General features: G+C 44.9%; 1 protein-coding gene across 2 annotated transcripts in view; it reads right to left on the bottom strand.

Moving 5' to 3' along the window:
* Positions 1–554: 554 nt before the first annotated feature.
* The window catches only part of fbln2 (fibulin 2), a 33285-nt gene continuing 16542 nt past the window's right edge, over positions 555–17297 (bottom strand). Inside the window, exons 6-18 of one of the 2 annotated variants that reach the window (XM_084705227.1) lie at positions 16186–16395; positions 14868–14978; positions 13410–13511; positions 11940–12080; positions 8799–8933; positions 7322–7459; positions 6670–6813; positions 6238–6366; positions 5145–5270; positions 4370–4486; positions 3606–3734; positions 2777–2900; positions 555–1896 (exon numbers count right to left, since the gene is read on the bottom strand). In XM_084705227.1, the coding sequence (XP_084561353.1) occupies positions 1539–1896; positions 2777–2900; positions 3606–3734; positions 4370–4486; positions 5145–5270; positions 6238–6366; positions 6670–6813; positions 7322–7459; positions 8799–8933; positions 11940–12080; positions 13410–13511; positions 14868–14978; positions 16186–16395 (1964 nt within the window). In that variant the 3' untranslated portion in view covers positions 555–1538. The remainder of the gene's footprint in view (positions 1897–2776; positions 2901–3605; positions 3735–4369; positions 4487–5144; positions 5271–6237; positions 6367–6669; positions 6814–7321; positions 7460–8798; positions 8934–11939; positions 12081–13409; positions 13512–14867; positions 14979–16185; positions 16396–17297) is intronic. The other variant, XM_084705228.1, reaches the window with a different exon arrangement.

The following is a 17297-nucleotide window of genomic DNA, read 5'->3' as shown; positions in this document are numbered from 1 at the left end:
ATCTATTGGGATGTCCCGCATGGGTTCATACAGTTGGAGCCAAACAATGCCCACCCTTTCCGTTGGGGAGTGTATCTTAGCTGTGGGTGTAACACACTCTGGACATGATATGAGGCCTATAAGAGGGGGGATGAAAGAAGCTGGGAGACAGTCCATCTGTCTAATCTGTGCTATATCACTTCCAAACAAGAACTATACATTAGTACTGTACTGTAAACAGGTTTTTGTTGAGTGCCTGTATGTTGGTAATACATATAGTGAGTCAACTTCTACACATTTGAAAATATATTCGCCACAAAAACTGCCATTTTCTATAAACCTCTCTTCTTCACCAATAGAGGGTGGTGTTGGTCTTCTATTTAGGCAGATCTACAGCCTACACTGTTTCAGTGCATCTGATGGCAAACCATGATGCTACAGTGTACATGACTCTCAAGTAAAATAAAATAAAAAAACGAATAAAATGGTTTTCTTGACCAGTATTAAAACGATTAATAATAATGGTTAGTATATTCTGCATATACACATTCCAAATAATTTCACATAAGTGCAGATAAAAGGAATTCAGTTTTTATTTAAGTGATAATAATATTATTGCAAAACTTTGTCTGATTGTTGACACAGAACAAAAATTGATTTGTAATCAGGTGTTCATTGTAATGGATTTTACCAGTTGATTAAAATGTTGATGGCTATTCCGGGATTGAGTGAAATAAAACAACGTGGACATGTCATAGGAAGAATAAACTACTCCTACACAGTTCATCATGATGAGTGAAATTATGATTTTGCCCTGAGATCATAATACAAAACAATATTATGTAACATAGAAATAAAACATTCAAAAAGATACATACAAAACAGAACATTGACCGTTGTCAGTGCTGGAATTTAACTCCTGCGAGAGTGAGATATTTTCTGGTATATTTTGCACTGAAATTCAACACACTAAGAAAATAGGCCTTTTAACAATAATATACAGCATTATGTTGTGGAAATGTGTGAAGATATTAGAGAAATCCAGCCAAATGTTTTGTTCCATTTTACAGGTCAGATAGTGGCTATGGACACAAGTGCCCACCCTTGTCTTTAGACTGCAACAGATTCCTCTATTTAGATCCGAGTTAACCCATTAACCACACATGAAATGTGGAAGGTCAAAGAGCAGAAGGCATATAAGAGAGTACATCTAAGCACCAAGCCAGACTTGTGCAGTAACCTGTGTCCCTTGGTCTACTTCAGAATGAAACGCAGCTTTGCTGGAGACATAGTAGAAGCATTGTACATGGAAAGCAGATTAAATCACACTTTTGTGGACAAATACAAATATCCTCAATAACATTGCCATACAGTCTGCCAAAACATCAGCAGCTTGACTACATAAAAGTTACATAAAGGGTATTTGGAAACATTGGTATAGGAAGGCATGAAGTGAAGAGGATTAGGCAGTTATGACTGCTGAATATCTAATACATTGAGAAATGTAGCACCATATGAACGTCTCTCCTTCTCCCTCCTTGTCTCTAACCCATAGGTGCCTAGAGCTTGTTAGATGTGATGAAAACGTAGATCCTGGCCAGAAAGGAGGTGAAAGTCCCTTGTCTCAGCAGCTTCATCTCCACATCCACGAGGAAGTCCTTGGGCTCACGCACCTGTCTCTGAAGGTAGACGGCACCTGTAAAGCTATTGAGCTTCCGTGTGCTGAAGTAGCCTTCCTCGTTGCCCCGTGTAATGCTGATGACGATTTGGTCTCCAGAGTAGGTGGGGGAGGGGCCGATGCGGAAGATCTGGGCAGGGATGATTATGTTGGTTTGAAAGCTGAGCTGGTAGTAGGTGATCCTCAGAGGAGAGCTCTGGCAGTCCAGGGAGCCGGGACAGCTGGTTCTCTCACAGCGCCTGCACGACACAGTCACAGACGGATGCCACAGTTAGACCACTTAGTAACACAAAGGGATGGAAATGAACTGGACCCAAACCACTTCCACATATCTTTCACATTGAAAACACACAATAGAGTCAGGATGCTAAAAGGTACAACGCTTTGGTCAGAATCACACACATTTGAAATGAAAACAAAGCCTGTGTCTCTCAGGTTACCCTTCACATCTGAGGGTGTAATGTGAACCAGTACATAAAACATTTGATCTTGTTTAAGTTCTGTGCCAAGCTGCCAGGCTCCTAATAGTATGATGGAATTCAGTTCAGGTCCACTCTGTAAGGCTGGGACCAAGCGCTTGACAGGGGGCTGTGAGTGTGTGGTGTCTATGCCCACCAGAGCGGAGAAGAAGGAAAATCACAACACCCCAGACATGGCCCTGAGAGCTCCAAACCTGATTAAACCAATCTGACTTCATCTCACTGCTGAATAGGAATCGTGCTTTGTTACAGACCAATCTCAATATCTGAAATGTATTTCCATTAACGAGAGAGTTCTAGGCACGGTCCTGCAACCTCAAGGTCATGTTGGTATAGGATTTCTTGTTACCAGAACACACATGCTGAAAGGCATATGGTCGAGCCCCAGGGTACAGACCCATGGCGGAGCATCAAGGTAGATCCAGCTGCCCACAAGGTCTCTGGTTAACTGGTATACTATTCAGCACTTGCAAGAAGTGAGGCTTCTGCTCTCTGGAACACATTTCACTGAATTGAGTGCAGAGAGCCCCATTTCCAATCGGCAGAGCTTTGATCAGGAATGCTCTGTGGAAACAGTTCTTTCTCTGTAAACAGGGGAGAAACACCAGGTATGAGGAAGAAGCAATGAAGTATTTCTTACGTGTCTGAAACTTTCTTGTAGTTCTGAGGACAGTCGAAAGAGAGGCACCTGAAGCCTCCTTGCAGATTGTAGCAGGTTTGACCTTGTGTACAGTTGTGGCCACCAGTGGTGCATTCGTCAATATCTACAACAGAGAACAGGATGCACACTGTTCTATTTCCATGTATCATTCAGGACAGAAATGACTGTATATTGCATCAGACAACCCCACTATACTCTACAATTGAGCTTTTATGTTTTATCATGGACAGGCAGAGCCAAGATGAACACGAAGGAATATCACAGTGTAGTGGGCGGCAGGATAAATGGCTTAGTCTTTAATAACAACTTTCAGGGACATGTCTGTCAGGGAGTGACAGAGCACTCTGTCTGCTACTGCCACAAGTCAATACTAGTCCCAAAGCCACCATTAATTATGCATCTCATTTTACAGACAAAGCACTCATTATAGCTCACTAGGTCCAGTTCTCCATCTTATTCATCCTGCAAATGTTAACCTTTAAGAATTTAGTCCTACTATCTTTTGGCAGCAATTTCCCCCAGTGCAATCTGGAGAATGTAGTCTATAGGTTATCTGTTCCAGCTTGAAGATAAGTGAGAGGGGCCTTTAACATTGGATGTTGCGTTCTGTCTCAAATTGAAAATAGATTTAAAAAAGATTTACTACAGTAGGCCTATACGGAAATGACAGAGGTTTTGATTCTAGGAGTCTACATCACATTAATATTTATAATAATTCCCTGGAGCGTAAAGAGCCATATGGCATAGTTGCATGTTGTTTGATGGTTGACTGCTCCTACAGTATCCAGAGAGGGGTGTCGGCTCCCACCTCGGCATGTGCGTCCATTGTTGGACATGGTGTATCCATGACGAGGACAGGCACACTGGTAGCTGCCCGGGACGTTGACACACTCGAAGGCACAGAGGTTTCCAATACTCTGGGAGCATTCGTCAATATCTATGAGTCAGACATACCAACAGAAAGACACACAGACAATCAGACACTTGACATTTCAGCCATCACATTGTAGACAGAACCTCTATCATGAAAGGCCACAGGCATAACACAACTATGAAAAGGGAGATTACTCCTGATCTCTGATAGAAATGTGTGTGCAGTATGAGTGTTTGTGTGTGTATGTATTTGTTACTTTATGTGCATGTATGTGTACATTATGTGAGACATACAGTGAGTACTGCACATGCAGGGAGGTGTGTGTGCGTATGTGTGCATGTCTGGGAGTTACTGTCAGAAGCTACCTTTAGGCCCTGTCACCAAGGACAGCAAAAAATCAATCCCTCATGACAAGAATCATGAATCTATCGATTTGCTGTCTGCACTTAGAGAAACATTGTATCATTACTTGGGTCAGTGGACACTGAATCTTTTCCTTCACATGCCTTTGATTTGTAGCCCTGCCTGATCATCATTTATAATGTAGACATACACACTGAGAGGTGACAATATCAGTATGGGATACTGTGGGTTGCACCCTTGAAGAAATAAATGCGTTTTACAAATATATAATTTAATTACATCCTTAACATTATGGAGAACCCTTTCTGTGAAGGGAAATGAGATGCTGCTCTTACCTTCACAGGAGTGTCCATCCTCTTTTAGGTAAAAGCCCTGGCGGCAGTAGCACTGGTAGGATCCATAGATGTTAGCACACTCCTGACTGCAGGGGTTGTTGTCACACTCATTGAAGTCTGTGAAAGGGCAAACCGACACACAAGATTAACCTAGCTTTTCTCAGATATTGTACCCTGAAATGTGCACCTACAGTACAGAAATGATGCCCATTAAGGCACTTGTGTCATTGAAAAGCCAGCGAACCAATGCAGAGAAGCACCCCAGGCCAAGTCTCTAAGCCAAGTCCTTGAACTAAACTCCCATTAATGGATAGCTTTACCTAAGTGTGTGGGATTGACAATGTTAGTGGCTTTATTAAGTTCGTTAAATAAAGCCATTGACAAGCCCAGCACAGTGTGAGCGATACTCCCTCCCAGGTTTGTTCCCTGACACCCACTATGTCCTCTACTCACTGATGATAGACTGCATGAATGTCGGGGCTAGTTACATATGCACCAGGCATCCCCCGACTCCAGAGATTGAGAGTAAATTAAATTCCATCAGAAAACAGTCCTTGTAGATAGCAGATACTTTGAATGCACCTCCTAAATTGTGTGCTATCAGCGTTATCTTATAAGCTACTGAAATGGTAGCTTATAATGAATGGTAAGCTTTTAATGCAGCAATTTGCCTGGAGCATTGTCACAGTTCCTGAATGGAACAGCAACACACAGTGTCTCTGAATAACTGTATACAGTGGTTTAAGAGTATCATTTTCCAAGGGGGTAAGAGCACCTTCACAGTTCTTTCCATCAAATGCAAGGGAAAAGCCCGCCGTGCAGGAACACTGGTAGGAGCCTGGGGTGTTTTCACAAGTCTGAGCACAAAGTCGGCCTGGGTAGCGCCAGCACTCATTCACATCTGTCAGTGGAAAAACAGCAGACATTAGGAGTAGCAGAGGAAACATGTCAGTGCTTCAACTCCGCTCAACAGCCACGTCCTCCCCTCAGGAGCATTCAGGATCATTATCTCTAAGTAACATTAAGAGACAGAGGTAGTTAGGAGAGTGAGGGGGAGTTAGGAGAAGGAGTAAGGAGAGTGAGAGGGAGTAAGGAGAGTGAGAGGGAGTTAGGAGAGGGAGTAAGGAGAGTGAGGGGGAGTTAGGAGAGTGAGGGGGAGTTAGGAGAGTGAGGAGGAGTTAGGAGAATGAGGGGGAGTTAGGAGAGTGAGGGGGAGTAAGGAGAGTGAGAGGGAGTAAGGAGAGTGAGAGGGAGTAAGGAGAGTGAGGGGGAGTTAGGAGAGTGAGGGGGAGTTAGGAGAGTGAGGGGGAGTTAGGAGAGTGAGGGGGAGTTAGGAGAGTGAGGGGGAGTTAGGAGAGTGAGGGGGAGTAAGGAGAGTGAGAGGGAGTAAGGAGAGTGAGAGGGAGTAAGGAGAGTGAGGGGGAGTTAGGAGAGTGAGGGGGAGTTAGGAGAGTGAAGGGGAGTTAGGAGAGTGAGAGGGAGTAAGGAGAGTGAGGGGGAGTTAGGAGAGTGAAGGGGAGTTAGGAGAGTGAGTTAAGAGAGTGACAGGGAGTTGGAAAGGGTGGAGTGATTAAGGGACAGAGAAAGACAGATAAAAAAGTGGATGCTCAGCCACCTTCATTTGCAAGCACAGACCTAACAGGCTCCCCGAAACGGCACTGAGTATCCTTCTTGTTTGTCATTGACCCTGTGTGTTGTAATATGTTGTTGGCTAAATCACTGTAACCACTAGTGGTGCCCCGGGTGCCGGCTGCCGGCTCTGTGGTGATGACATCTTCAGTAATGTTTGACCCTCAGTCATCTCAAAGCACGACTTTACACGTGATCTAGCTCCACAGTTTCTCCTAGCCTGGCGCGGGGGGACCTACCTGTGCACACCTGGCGGATGGCGTCATACTGGTAGCCCGTCTGACAGTCACAGCGGTAGCTGCCGGGCAGGTTGTGACAGATCTGGCCCTCGCCACAGCGGTGGATGCCCGTCTGGCACTCATCCACATCTAGATGGATGGGAGATACAGCTCCTCAGCAGAGGCTTGTGAACAGACAGTCTCTTTACCTTTCCACAACCTCTCTCTCTATCAGCCTCCTGGTCTCTCTTCATCCTATTCTTACCCATCCGCTCTCTCTCTCTTTCTCTCTCACACACTCTCACTCTCTCTCTTTCTCAACCACACACAAACCACCAACCAACCAACCACCCAACACTCACACACTTTTAACAGCATAGCGGGTGAAAATGAGTTGCCTAAGATGGGCAGAGTGGTTGAGTGTGCGCAGTGTTGTGTGTGCTCCGCTCTCACCAACACACTTGACCCCGTCACTGCTAGAGTGGTAGCCCTGGTTGCACACGATGATCTTCCTCTGGCAGGTGTAGGAGCCCACAGTGTTGATGCAATTAAAACCTGAGCTGCAGGGCTCACTAAGACTGCTGCACTCATTAACATCTGCATGGGACAGAGGGGGGAGGGGGGGTGGGGAAGAGAGAGAGGGACGAGAGAGAGAGAGAGAGAGAGAGAGAGAGAGAGAGAGAGAGAGAGAGAGAGAGAGAGAGAGAGAGAGAGAGAGAGAGAGAGAGAGAGAGAGGGAAGGAAGGGGTGATTGTTGGACAGTCACAGATAAGGCTCGATGACAAGTTTATTATTTAAATGGGGGTTTAGTCAAATGTACCCCTCAGGCCTTGGATTTCAATCACGTAATCAAATATTGACACTGGGGCTGATCTATTCAATATGTTGTTGTGACATGCAGTCGCTCCAGTCCTGATGCTACGGTTTCAAACCGGTCATGATCTTTGCGATTTTACTTAATCCTGACCAGTATTTCATACTACTGTATTTACGACCTTGAATATAGCTAGATGCTACCCAGGACAAGACCTGTGAAATATGTCAGGGGTCTACCTGTGTTCCCGCATGTACTTTTCCCAAGGGAGGAACACTGACTGGTTCTTACCAATGCAGTTGCTGTGGGAGTCCTGTGTGAAGCCAGTGAGACACTTCTGTCTGGGGTTACAGAGGAACGAGCCTTCTGTGTTCTCACAGTGAAAGCCAACCCCGCAGTTGTGAGTACGAACCATACACTCATCAATATCTGAAAGAGGAAAGACATGCATCAGGCTGACTCTGCTGTTGGGCAGAAGGATGCACTAAACTGCCTTCATGCACATTGAAGTCATCTTCAGTAGACCACAGACAGGGATGGCACTAGCCCCTTGTGTCTGTCTGTTAAGCAGCAGTTCAGTATAGTAGACAGTGGGTGGCACTGTGGATCAATGGCAGGACAAGCCTCTGAGTTGTGTCAGAGACGTTTCTGCCCTGATCTGTCAAATTTTGACTCTTCAAAACGTGTTGTGGTAAAAATACACTTTTCTGTGACTCAGCTTATTAATGAATCTTCTCAACTTAGTAACATTGTAGTTATTGCTAAACATTTCAAGCTATCATGACCAGGAGTAGTATAATGGAGCTGTGCATCCGCTCAGAAAAGGTTGTTTTATTAAGCCTGCTGAGACTAGTTCTTGGGAGTCTTAAACTCTTAATTTGTAGTTTTCTTGCCCAAACAAAATCCTACGAGCACATGTCCAGCATCAGAGCAGTGATTTCTCCTTGCTTTCATGCAGATCATTCTTTTTTTCCCCTGTAGCCAGTCCTCTAAATATTACCTTCATTATCCAGCTCCATTGATTAGTCGTCCCTGGTGCCAAGTGCTGACATGAGTCAGAGCATTTTACCGCATGCGCAACGTGGCACTTCAGGGTGATTACTGTATCACTTGGAGAACCTGACCAGCCGCTAATGTAGCCTACAACAAACATCTCCGGTGAGTCAGTGTGATGCCAACCATTCTGTCTCCCTGTAGGCTGTCTTATGACCTGCCTGGAGCTAGGGAGGAGCTTATGTTGGGCCTGACCCACTCTGGAGTCTCAAACAAACAAGTGTCTGGAGTCAGTAATACCTGTCTGTGTTTGGTCTTAATGATATCATTGACCATTTTGGGGGGTACGTTATAGAATAGCCATTTGAGGACCAGCAGGCATTTAAGGTTGTCAAGGACACAGTTAGATGTAGTGGAGTTGGGGCCAGATGACATCCTCTTTCTAAGGGTCTGACAGCTTTGTTTCAGAGTCGATTACACAGTGCTACAGTACACTCTGCAGCTGGAGACTTACAAAAGACAGATTTATTTTGGATCCAGCACCTCTAATCGAATTGCTGGGAAACAGGCTATTGAACATCACACACTCTGAGGTTTCATCATCCAACCCTGAGGTATCGCAAATGATGAGAGCAAATGTCAGACCTTATCACAGACGGACATGAATATTGTAATGGTTAATGGGTAATGGCATCAAATATTAAAAAGGGACTCCCTTGGGTACATTGTTCCTATAATGATGCCGTGGTGATGATGTCATTTGTGGTTAACTCACCCTCACAGACGAGGTTGCGAAGCTGGTAGCCTGCTGGACAGGAGATGTGCCTCTCACACACAAACGAACCTACTGTGTTCACACAGCGTTCGCTAGGCTGGCAGCTATGGGTGTTGGTCACACATTCGTTCACATCTGCAAAAGGGCATAAGAGTGGGAGTTTGTGTGTTTATGTTTTTGGAACAAGAAAGAAAGAGAGAGAGCTAAATAGAAAGGGAGTGAGAGAAAGAAAGAGAGCGAGATGGAGTGAAAGAGAGAGGGAGAGAGAGAGATGGTGAGCTGGAGAAAAGAGTGTGATGAAGGAATGATGGCAGCAAGGGTGGCTCCCAGGGTTAGGTTGTGGACAGCCCATGCATTAGGCCCATTTGGGCAGCCCCCGCTCTCCCGCTGTCACCATGACAAAGCAACCTGGGTCAGCAGCAGATGGGCAGAAGCAAATAAACACCCCATGAAACTCATAGGGAAGGCATTCCTACCTCTGTAGGTGCCATGTTTGGGTTTGGGTGGTTGAAAATCATGTGCCCGTTTACTTTACGAGCTGTCTTCCAGTCCCAAGCCAAGATACTCATTATGTCTAAAGATTTATTTGGTGCAATAACGTCAGACAAGGTTGAAACAAGTTATTCTGATGAACACATGAAAAGAGGAGGGTGGGTGGGGGCTTGGGGAGTTGGTGGAAAGGGGGGGGGGGGGCGGGGCATCAGTGGGACATTATTTGAGCTCAGAACAATGAGTGCTTTGTGGTCCATGAGCATAATCCAAAATGTCAGACCTGTGCCAAGAAAAATGATCTTTTGCTTGCTGGATATGTTTACTGGGTCTGTTTGTATGAAAATATTGTTGTAAAACCCCATAAAATCCTTATCAGTTAAACAACGTAACAAAGTGTAAACATCACACAGACCATGTGGATTCAGGATATTAGGGGGGCCCTGCAGATGTGGTGGATTTCATCCCAGCTGAGCATCATTGTTCTACCCTTGCAGTTTTTCCCTTATCGTGTCATCCTCATCACTGTGGATTTGACTGTGCCAGTAAGTGTATGTGCATGGCAAACATCCAGATTTGAAGATCACCCCTAAATGTGGTGCATTCCACTGGGAACCCCACAGAAAGGTCCTCAAATCTGCACAAGGGGTCTAGTGGAAAACAAAAAAGAAAAAAAGAAACCAGATTCTACAGTAGTACTATCTTCAGGCAGCCCTTCTCCTTGTTTTTTCCCCTGTGATTCTTTAGAGCTGGTACCACAGGGAATTCAGCTGAACTGTGAGCCCTGTAACATCTTCTCCAGCAAAGCAGAGACTGATCAGAGATTGTGAAGGTGCAACGGGGCTTTCCTCCCAGATTCAGAGTTTTGTCTTTGAAATGATTCCCCTTCCAAGGCTCCACATTCAGCCTATTTCAAGATTCACATACAGTATCAAAATATACAACCTCTAGAAAACAATATGTGGAACTCAGGCTAGGTAACACAGCATAATTCCCTGACAGTGGAACCATCTCTCACAAAACACAGCTCCCAACAGACGCATGGGCTGTGGCATTTAGAAAAACTATTCCTTTCAGGCAACATTTACAAAGGCTACTGTTGTTCCTAAACATGGACACATGTGTTTTCTTCACTGTGGCAAGTGTATTTCTATCAACAGATAACATTCAGCCCTTGTGTCCTTGGAGCCCTGCAGACTGTAGCCGGCTCCTGCAGGACAGAGACTGGAGATGTGTTTCATCTGAGCGTGTTGGCAGGGGAGGCTCAGTCTTGTTCGACGACCAGGCTTCAGGGACCTGCATTATTTCATTATTTCCATTGAGTCATCAGAGGGGAAAAGAACCCCCAACCCCTCTGCGCCCACCCCTCTGCGCCCACCCCATCCACCCACCCCATCCACCCACCCACCCACCCACCCACCCCATCCACCCACCCCACCTTCCCCGGTCCACTCCCCTCCCCTCTGCACCCACCACACAGACCCAGTCCCCAGGGCCCGCAGATTAAATTGTTGCTGGGAGCAAAGTGCTTCAACACGGGATGGAAATGGATCCTCCGTTTTAGAAAATACAAACCCAATTTGAGCTAACAAGGCGGGAGGAAGTGATGTTGGCAGCCTGTCATGGGGGAGTAGAGGAGGAAGTGGCTGTGTACAGACAGCTGTCCCTGAGGTAGCACAGCAGAACACAGAGGAGAAAGGCATGTTGGAAATATTTAAACACTGTTTCTGAACAAAGAACAGCAGAGAACATTTTCTACACATTGTGTCATTGCACATGTAATGGAGGCCAGATTGAGAGTGGATGGATTCAGCCCTGGTTGGCCAGCTTGTTTGTCTGCGTTACAAGCAGGTGGTTAGGCAGAGGCTGGACAGCGTGACTCAAGTGCAGGCGGTGAGGATTATAGACTGTGAGCATTATTTCTCAATCATCTCTATTACGGGCTGGATGCTGACAGCTGAGACTCAGGGCTCAGATGATCTCAAGTGTATAAAAGTGAGAGGGTTATCTTTGGTTTGCCAGCCTTTGCATCACAACACCTTGTCTTCAACTGTAAACGGCAAGAAAAAACCATTCAACTGTGATGGTGCAATATGGTCAAACAGAGTTAATCAGATTTACACATATTTGTGGATTCAAAATATATTACAGGCTAAGAAGCTTAATCAAGTATTGGTAAGAAGACAACCAAACTGGGGATATGGCAACTCATGGAGTGCTGACAGACTTGAAAGCTATTCGTTGCAGGGACCCATCCAAGATATCTTTCATTAAATAATGTGTGGCATCTGTGTCCTTTCAATTAACTGCAGAAGGCTGATCTTTCCACCATGTTTTGCGTAATGCAGAACAAATCCTCTACAACCCTCTACAGTTTGTTTTGTCCCCTGGGTGATCGAGACAATAGGGACACGTGGCGACCGCATGCATGAGAGCGACAAATCAGTAGGACTCCTGGCTCCGAATGTTCTCGGTGTGTGTGGTTTCTCTCTAGCAAATTGTGAGAATGTTTGTGTGTGCGTGTGACTGTGCGTGGGTGTGAGAGAGAGAGAGGGCTGGCAAACCACAGAATACCTGTTCACAGCTGATGGTGCAAAATAATGATGAGGTGATGGGTAAAAATGATGCCGCGGCACAGCATAACTGTCTTACCCAGACACTCCATATTCATGGTGTGCATGAACCCTTCTTCGCACATCTCATTGAGCGAAACACATTGGAAGGATCCTTCCTTGTTCACACAATAATCCCCACTGGAGCAATTGTGTGTGCCAGTGCTGCACTCATTCACATCTGAACGTTGAAGAGAGAGCCATGGGGAGACATAACAGTCAGGTCGTAAAAACAAACACACCACTCAGGGCTAAAATGCATGCTTGGTTTTGATATGGCAAATCTTCCGGAATATTGTATTATTTAGTTGACCCCGTCATCTGGGTGTTTCAGGGTAGTCAAACATTGACATTCATCCACTCACTTCCCTCCATAATGCTGGAGTGTAACCCAACTCTGGCTGTTTCCTTTGTTTCAGTCCAGACTAAATCAAATTCTGCCCACCCACACATTAACATATGGCAACACTTTATGGGAGAAAGTCTTCATCCAATCTCCTAAATTAACTGACAGTACTGTGGGGAAAATGCTAAGTCAGGAGATTAGTTGGGAGGTATTATGATAGCACTAAAGCTCTCATCATGCTGCCACAGTCTCCCCTAGTCTCCCCTTACTAACATACAGCTTCTACTAACATCACAGATATCCCATACCCTAAGTCACTTCCACCAAACTAGAATATATCCTTGACTACACATTCCTTGAACACACCATCACCACACAAGTGTTTGAGGGGATGGAATTTGAGTTGGTCACTGGACCTTGGGCGTACATCATGTTGTACATCATTTATCAACTAAATGATATAAAGAAACACTCTAGCACACCTGTGTCCATACATGCAGAGGGGATGAGAACAAAGGGGCTGTGTAAAACTGTACATTGAATCCCACCTCAATACTGTAGAAGAAAGAGGGCATATCCCTGTCAACAGTTAAACTCGCAAATCCAAACATCAGTTTACAAACTATTATTGCAGCCACATGTATTACCGGCCATACTGGCAAGAGAATCTTGGCATTGTAAAAAATGTTGGAAGTGGAGGGGAGAGTGTAACTGGAGATTGAGGGGAGGCCAGAGCCCACAGATGTAAAGCTAGTGTTTATTATTGCAGCTATGGCTGATATAAAATAATTGGCTATGGATCAGTCATGCTTCAGGCCATAGAATCTACTAGTAGGAAATTGGAGGCCAATCAGGCTATGCATTGTTAAGTGTCGCAAGACCTGTATTTTTCTCCTTCATGAGTGACTGCATCCAATTAAAAGAAAAAGTCGACAACCCCAGACAAACAGGAGGTTTGTTTTGTTGTTATTTGTGAGGTTGGTTTGAATTGGTGTGCATGTGTGTACATGGGTTTGTTTGTGAGAGAGAGGTGAGGTGTAGAGGACATTTGTTAGCCCTACTGGAGGGCAATAGCTGGAGGGATACACAAGTGATTTGTGAATCGAACCAATTACTGACAGCCTTGTAACACTGGCAACCCTGTCTGACAGAGGAGTCCCTCACCTTCACATGTGTGACTGTCCCTCATCAGAGAGAACCCTGGGAAACAGGAGCAGTGGGCCTTGCCTGCCACCACAGTGCACTGCTGCATACAGGGGCCATTTCCTATAGCAGGAGAGAGAGAAAGTTACCATGAAAACCTTCAAAATTCCTCTGAATACTGACCTGGGCCCTAGAGTAGAAGGACACAAAAAAAAGGCTTTGTTCCAGTTTCCTCTGCCAAGTTCCCCTGGTGTGGTGCTCCCCAGGCATCCCATCCTCAGATTCAAACCTCGTCTGAGCCATCCAGGCCTTATTCTACCCCCCAGCATCACAGCCCTTATGAGTCACTGCATTCTACGTAAGCCGATCAATGTTCCCCCTCTTTAAATGGTTGATACTCCTGACAGAAAGAGAAATGACAGAAGAACTGTTTATTTCCACTCATTCTTTTCCTAAAACCCTGATGGGGAGCTGCCTAGGATCTGATCAATAAATCAATCAGCCCAATCTTACAACTAACAGTCGCCAGCACTTCTATGAATGTGGACCTTAATAGACAGGTTGGGCTTAGAGGTGAGGTATAGGCCCAGCGGGGCATGTTCCTTACTAATGCTTTGAGTCAGTTTTCCACTTCATTGAAAAACATTTCACTCTTAAAGAACCACATTCCACAGTGGCAGGTCATCTCAGTTTAATCTGAAGTATCAGTATGCAGGGTAAGATCAAATATTCATGGCTGTCCCTCAAACAGAGGGACTGTCCCTATTTAATCCTTACACTTAAGGTGCCAGGCGAAATACAGACAGGCTCATTGGTCAAGCCGACCCCAGTCTTAACCTAGCCAAACCATGTTAAATTCAGCCCAGCCCAGTCGGCTAGATTATACCAGCAGGATTTTTTTTTTATAAAAGAAGAGCTGATGTGTTCTCCAGATGTATCCGGCCTACTGACTCCCTGATGTGGGACATAAAAGTGAGCCACCAGGGACAGCAACACAGCAGAGGACGCCTCATGAACCACATGCTCCAATACCATATATAAGACTCCCCTAGCCTTGAATCACTCTTATCACTCTTTCAACCACACAAGCTACTCCACACATGACCCTAGCCAGATGGATGGCTCTGAGGAGATCATGCTGGAGGTGCTACAAGGAGGCCAGTAGCAGACGCATCAATCGTTTTTGAATACTCTGGAACTTAGCTCAAGTACTGTACAGCTGAAGTTTGTTGTTTAACATCAGGTGGTGCTAAAAGCAATTATTTTTGGAAATCTTTGACAACTCCCTTTTGAGAACTGGAGTAGAACATTGGTTTCATAGCATCTGTCTACAGTTTATCCACAGCGCAAACTTAAGTAATTCTGTGGCTGGTGGGGCAGTTAAATGTTTTCAATAACAAGCCTGCAGGGCCACCACAGACAACTTAGTAGTCAGAATGCTGTCGATTGACGGGTATAGTAACAGGAGCAGCATCCTACCTGCACAGCGATTAGGTGGAATTGTAGAGATAGAGGTAGGAGCCGTGGTTGTAGACTGTTCGGTGATTGGTCTGTCATCGTCTCTTACTCGGTTGTCTTCCTCTATACTAGCTAGGAAGATACAAATATACACACATTTACGTGCGCACACACACACACACACACACACATACATTTAGAAGGGTGTCAGATGGCTGAGCGGTTAGGGAATCGGGCTATTAACCAGAAGGTTGCCAGTTCGATTCCCGGCCGTGCCAAATTACATTGTGTCCTTGGGCAAGGCACTTCACCCCACTTGCCTTGGGGGAATGTCCCTGTACTTACTGTAAGTTGCTCTGTATAAGAGCATCTTCTAAATTACTTAATGTAAATCTAGAAGGGAGGTTGATCCCTCCATTCATATATATATAGTGATCTATGTCGTTTTGTTAAGGGTATAATCTAGAGTTAACCATGTCAAAACAAGGCCATGACAGAGATGTCAAGCCTCAACTCACGTCTGACATTTTAAACCCTGTAAAATGAACTTAATGGATTTTGAATAATGTCCAAAGTATCTCTTTGTGAGACAATACAGTATTCACAGGCTTCGGTAAATATCTTATTTTGGTTGGATCTTCTCTCACTGCTGTTTTAAGGCTGTTGAACGTGCCTCCAAAATGCCAGGGATAGTTTCATGGTCTCTATTATAGTATTCATCATCATCATTACAGTCACCACAGCTTAACTGTTTTGAATTGACTATAAAGGGCAGATGATAGAGTCCATAAAACCTTTTGAAATATGGAAAATTAAATGAAAGTTTCATCATACAAGGGTTGTGCCACTGCCTCTCAGAGCAGCTCTGTCAAAGGGTGGTGCCACGTAACCAAGGGAACAGAAAAGACAGGGACACACATACCCAGCCAATGGATGAGTGTGCAGGGAGTAAACACCAGTTGATATATCTGGCAACAGCATCCCTCGTACTATGTCTATGTGTGCAGTTTACATAATGGGATAAGAATGTCAAAATTTAAAACAAAAAAACACCCACTGGAAGCTATTGTATGGGTCTTGTAGGTCTTTTCGAGGTCTAAATCAATCCAGACAATTTAAGAGTTAGAACATTCCACCCTACTACTGCAATTGAGACAGAGCAAGAGATTAAAATGTATAAGTGGTTAAGACATCTTGGTTAACTCTTTAATACATATAGTATTTAAAGTCTCCAAATGCAAAAATGAGCACAATTTTGTTCTGCGGAGAACAGATAACTATTAGGTAAGTAGACAGTACGAGTCAGTCACATGGATAGGTCCAGGTGAGCTTGCGGTACCTGGAGCACAGCTGTGTCTGTCCTGCAGCAGTGTGTAGCCCAGGTGACAGTCACAGCGGTAGGAGCCCCAGGTGTTGACACATGTGTGGTGGCACAGCTGGCCCCGGTACAGCTGACACTCATCCACATCAGGCTGCTCCTCCACCGAGTTCTCAGCCTCGTCTCCTCCTCCAATCGAGAAGGCCTCCTTGGGGAACTTGCTGTCAGAGACTGGCACAGAGAAACGGACAGGACCGGGATGCTCATAAAAGCAGGCTTGTACAGTTACCTCATTAAGATGACTCGAACACAAGACACAACATCTGTTATGCTACCTCTGGCAGCTGTTCCTGGTCCACCTCTGTCTACCACACTGTCAATCAGACCTGTTCATCATGTCATCTCTCACAGCTGAGAGTAATAAAGATCCTGTAGGATCCTAATTAGCCGAGCCCCAGTCAGATAGAACCAGGTCTCTTCTGAAGGGGCTTTGCCCAATTAGCAACCCACACAGTACACATAAACAGCAGCAACAGGGCCACCATCAGCTTTGGGTAAATATTTCTCACAATCATTACCTCGGTCTGGATACTAACCTTCTAAGGAGATTAAATCTTTTCCGCTTGAATTAATTATACTGGGCAGTTGTACGGCTCTAAACATGCACCTAATGGAAACATTTCTTCTTATCAATTTTTCTTAAAGCTCACAGGCTATTGGACACAGTGTTCTACTATAGGTACACATCAGCATCAAGAGAGAGGGGAAGAGAGAGGAAGAGTCAGAACCGAAGACGTTTACAGCCTGTGGTGCTTCTATAGCTCATTGCAGCTTAATTGAAGTTCAGCATGACATCATTTAGTTTCCCCATTATAGTAGAAGAAACTTAGAAGAGCTGTGTGGTAAGAACAGGGCCCATTAAATAGATTCCAAGATTCCTGATATTCACCTCATACAAATGGCGAATTAAAATAACAGAAGGTTATGGGAAGACTTATCCTACTTGACCTCACCATTAGTCTCAACACCAGACAGACAGACATGTCTTCTGAAAGTCTATTTAATGGGGCTGTTTCTATCAACCTGTCCCTTAGTCAACTGTACCGTTCCTTTCATCTAGGAAGGGAATTCAA

This window comes from Hypomesus nipponensis, chromosome 9, assembly GCF_054491055.1.
Source record: "Hypomesus nipponensis isolate SF chromosome 9, ASM5449105v1, whole genome shotgun sequence".
Classification (NCBI taxonomy): Eukaryota; Metazoa; Chordata; class Actinopteri; order Osmeriformes; family Osmeridae; genus Hypomesus; species Hypomesus nipponensis.
This window is presented reverse-complemented; position numbering and strand designations above follow the sequence as displayed.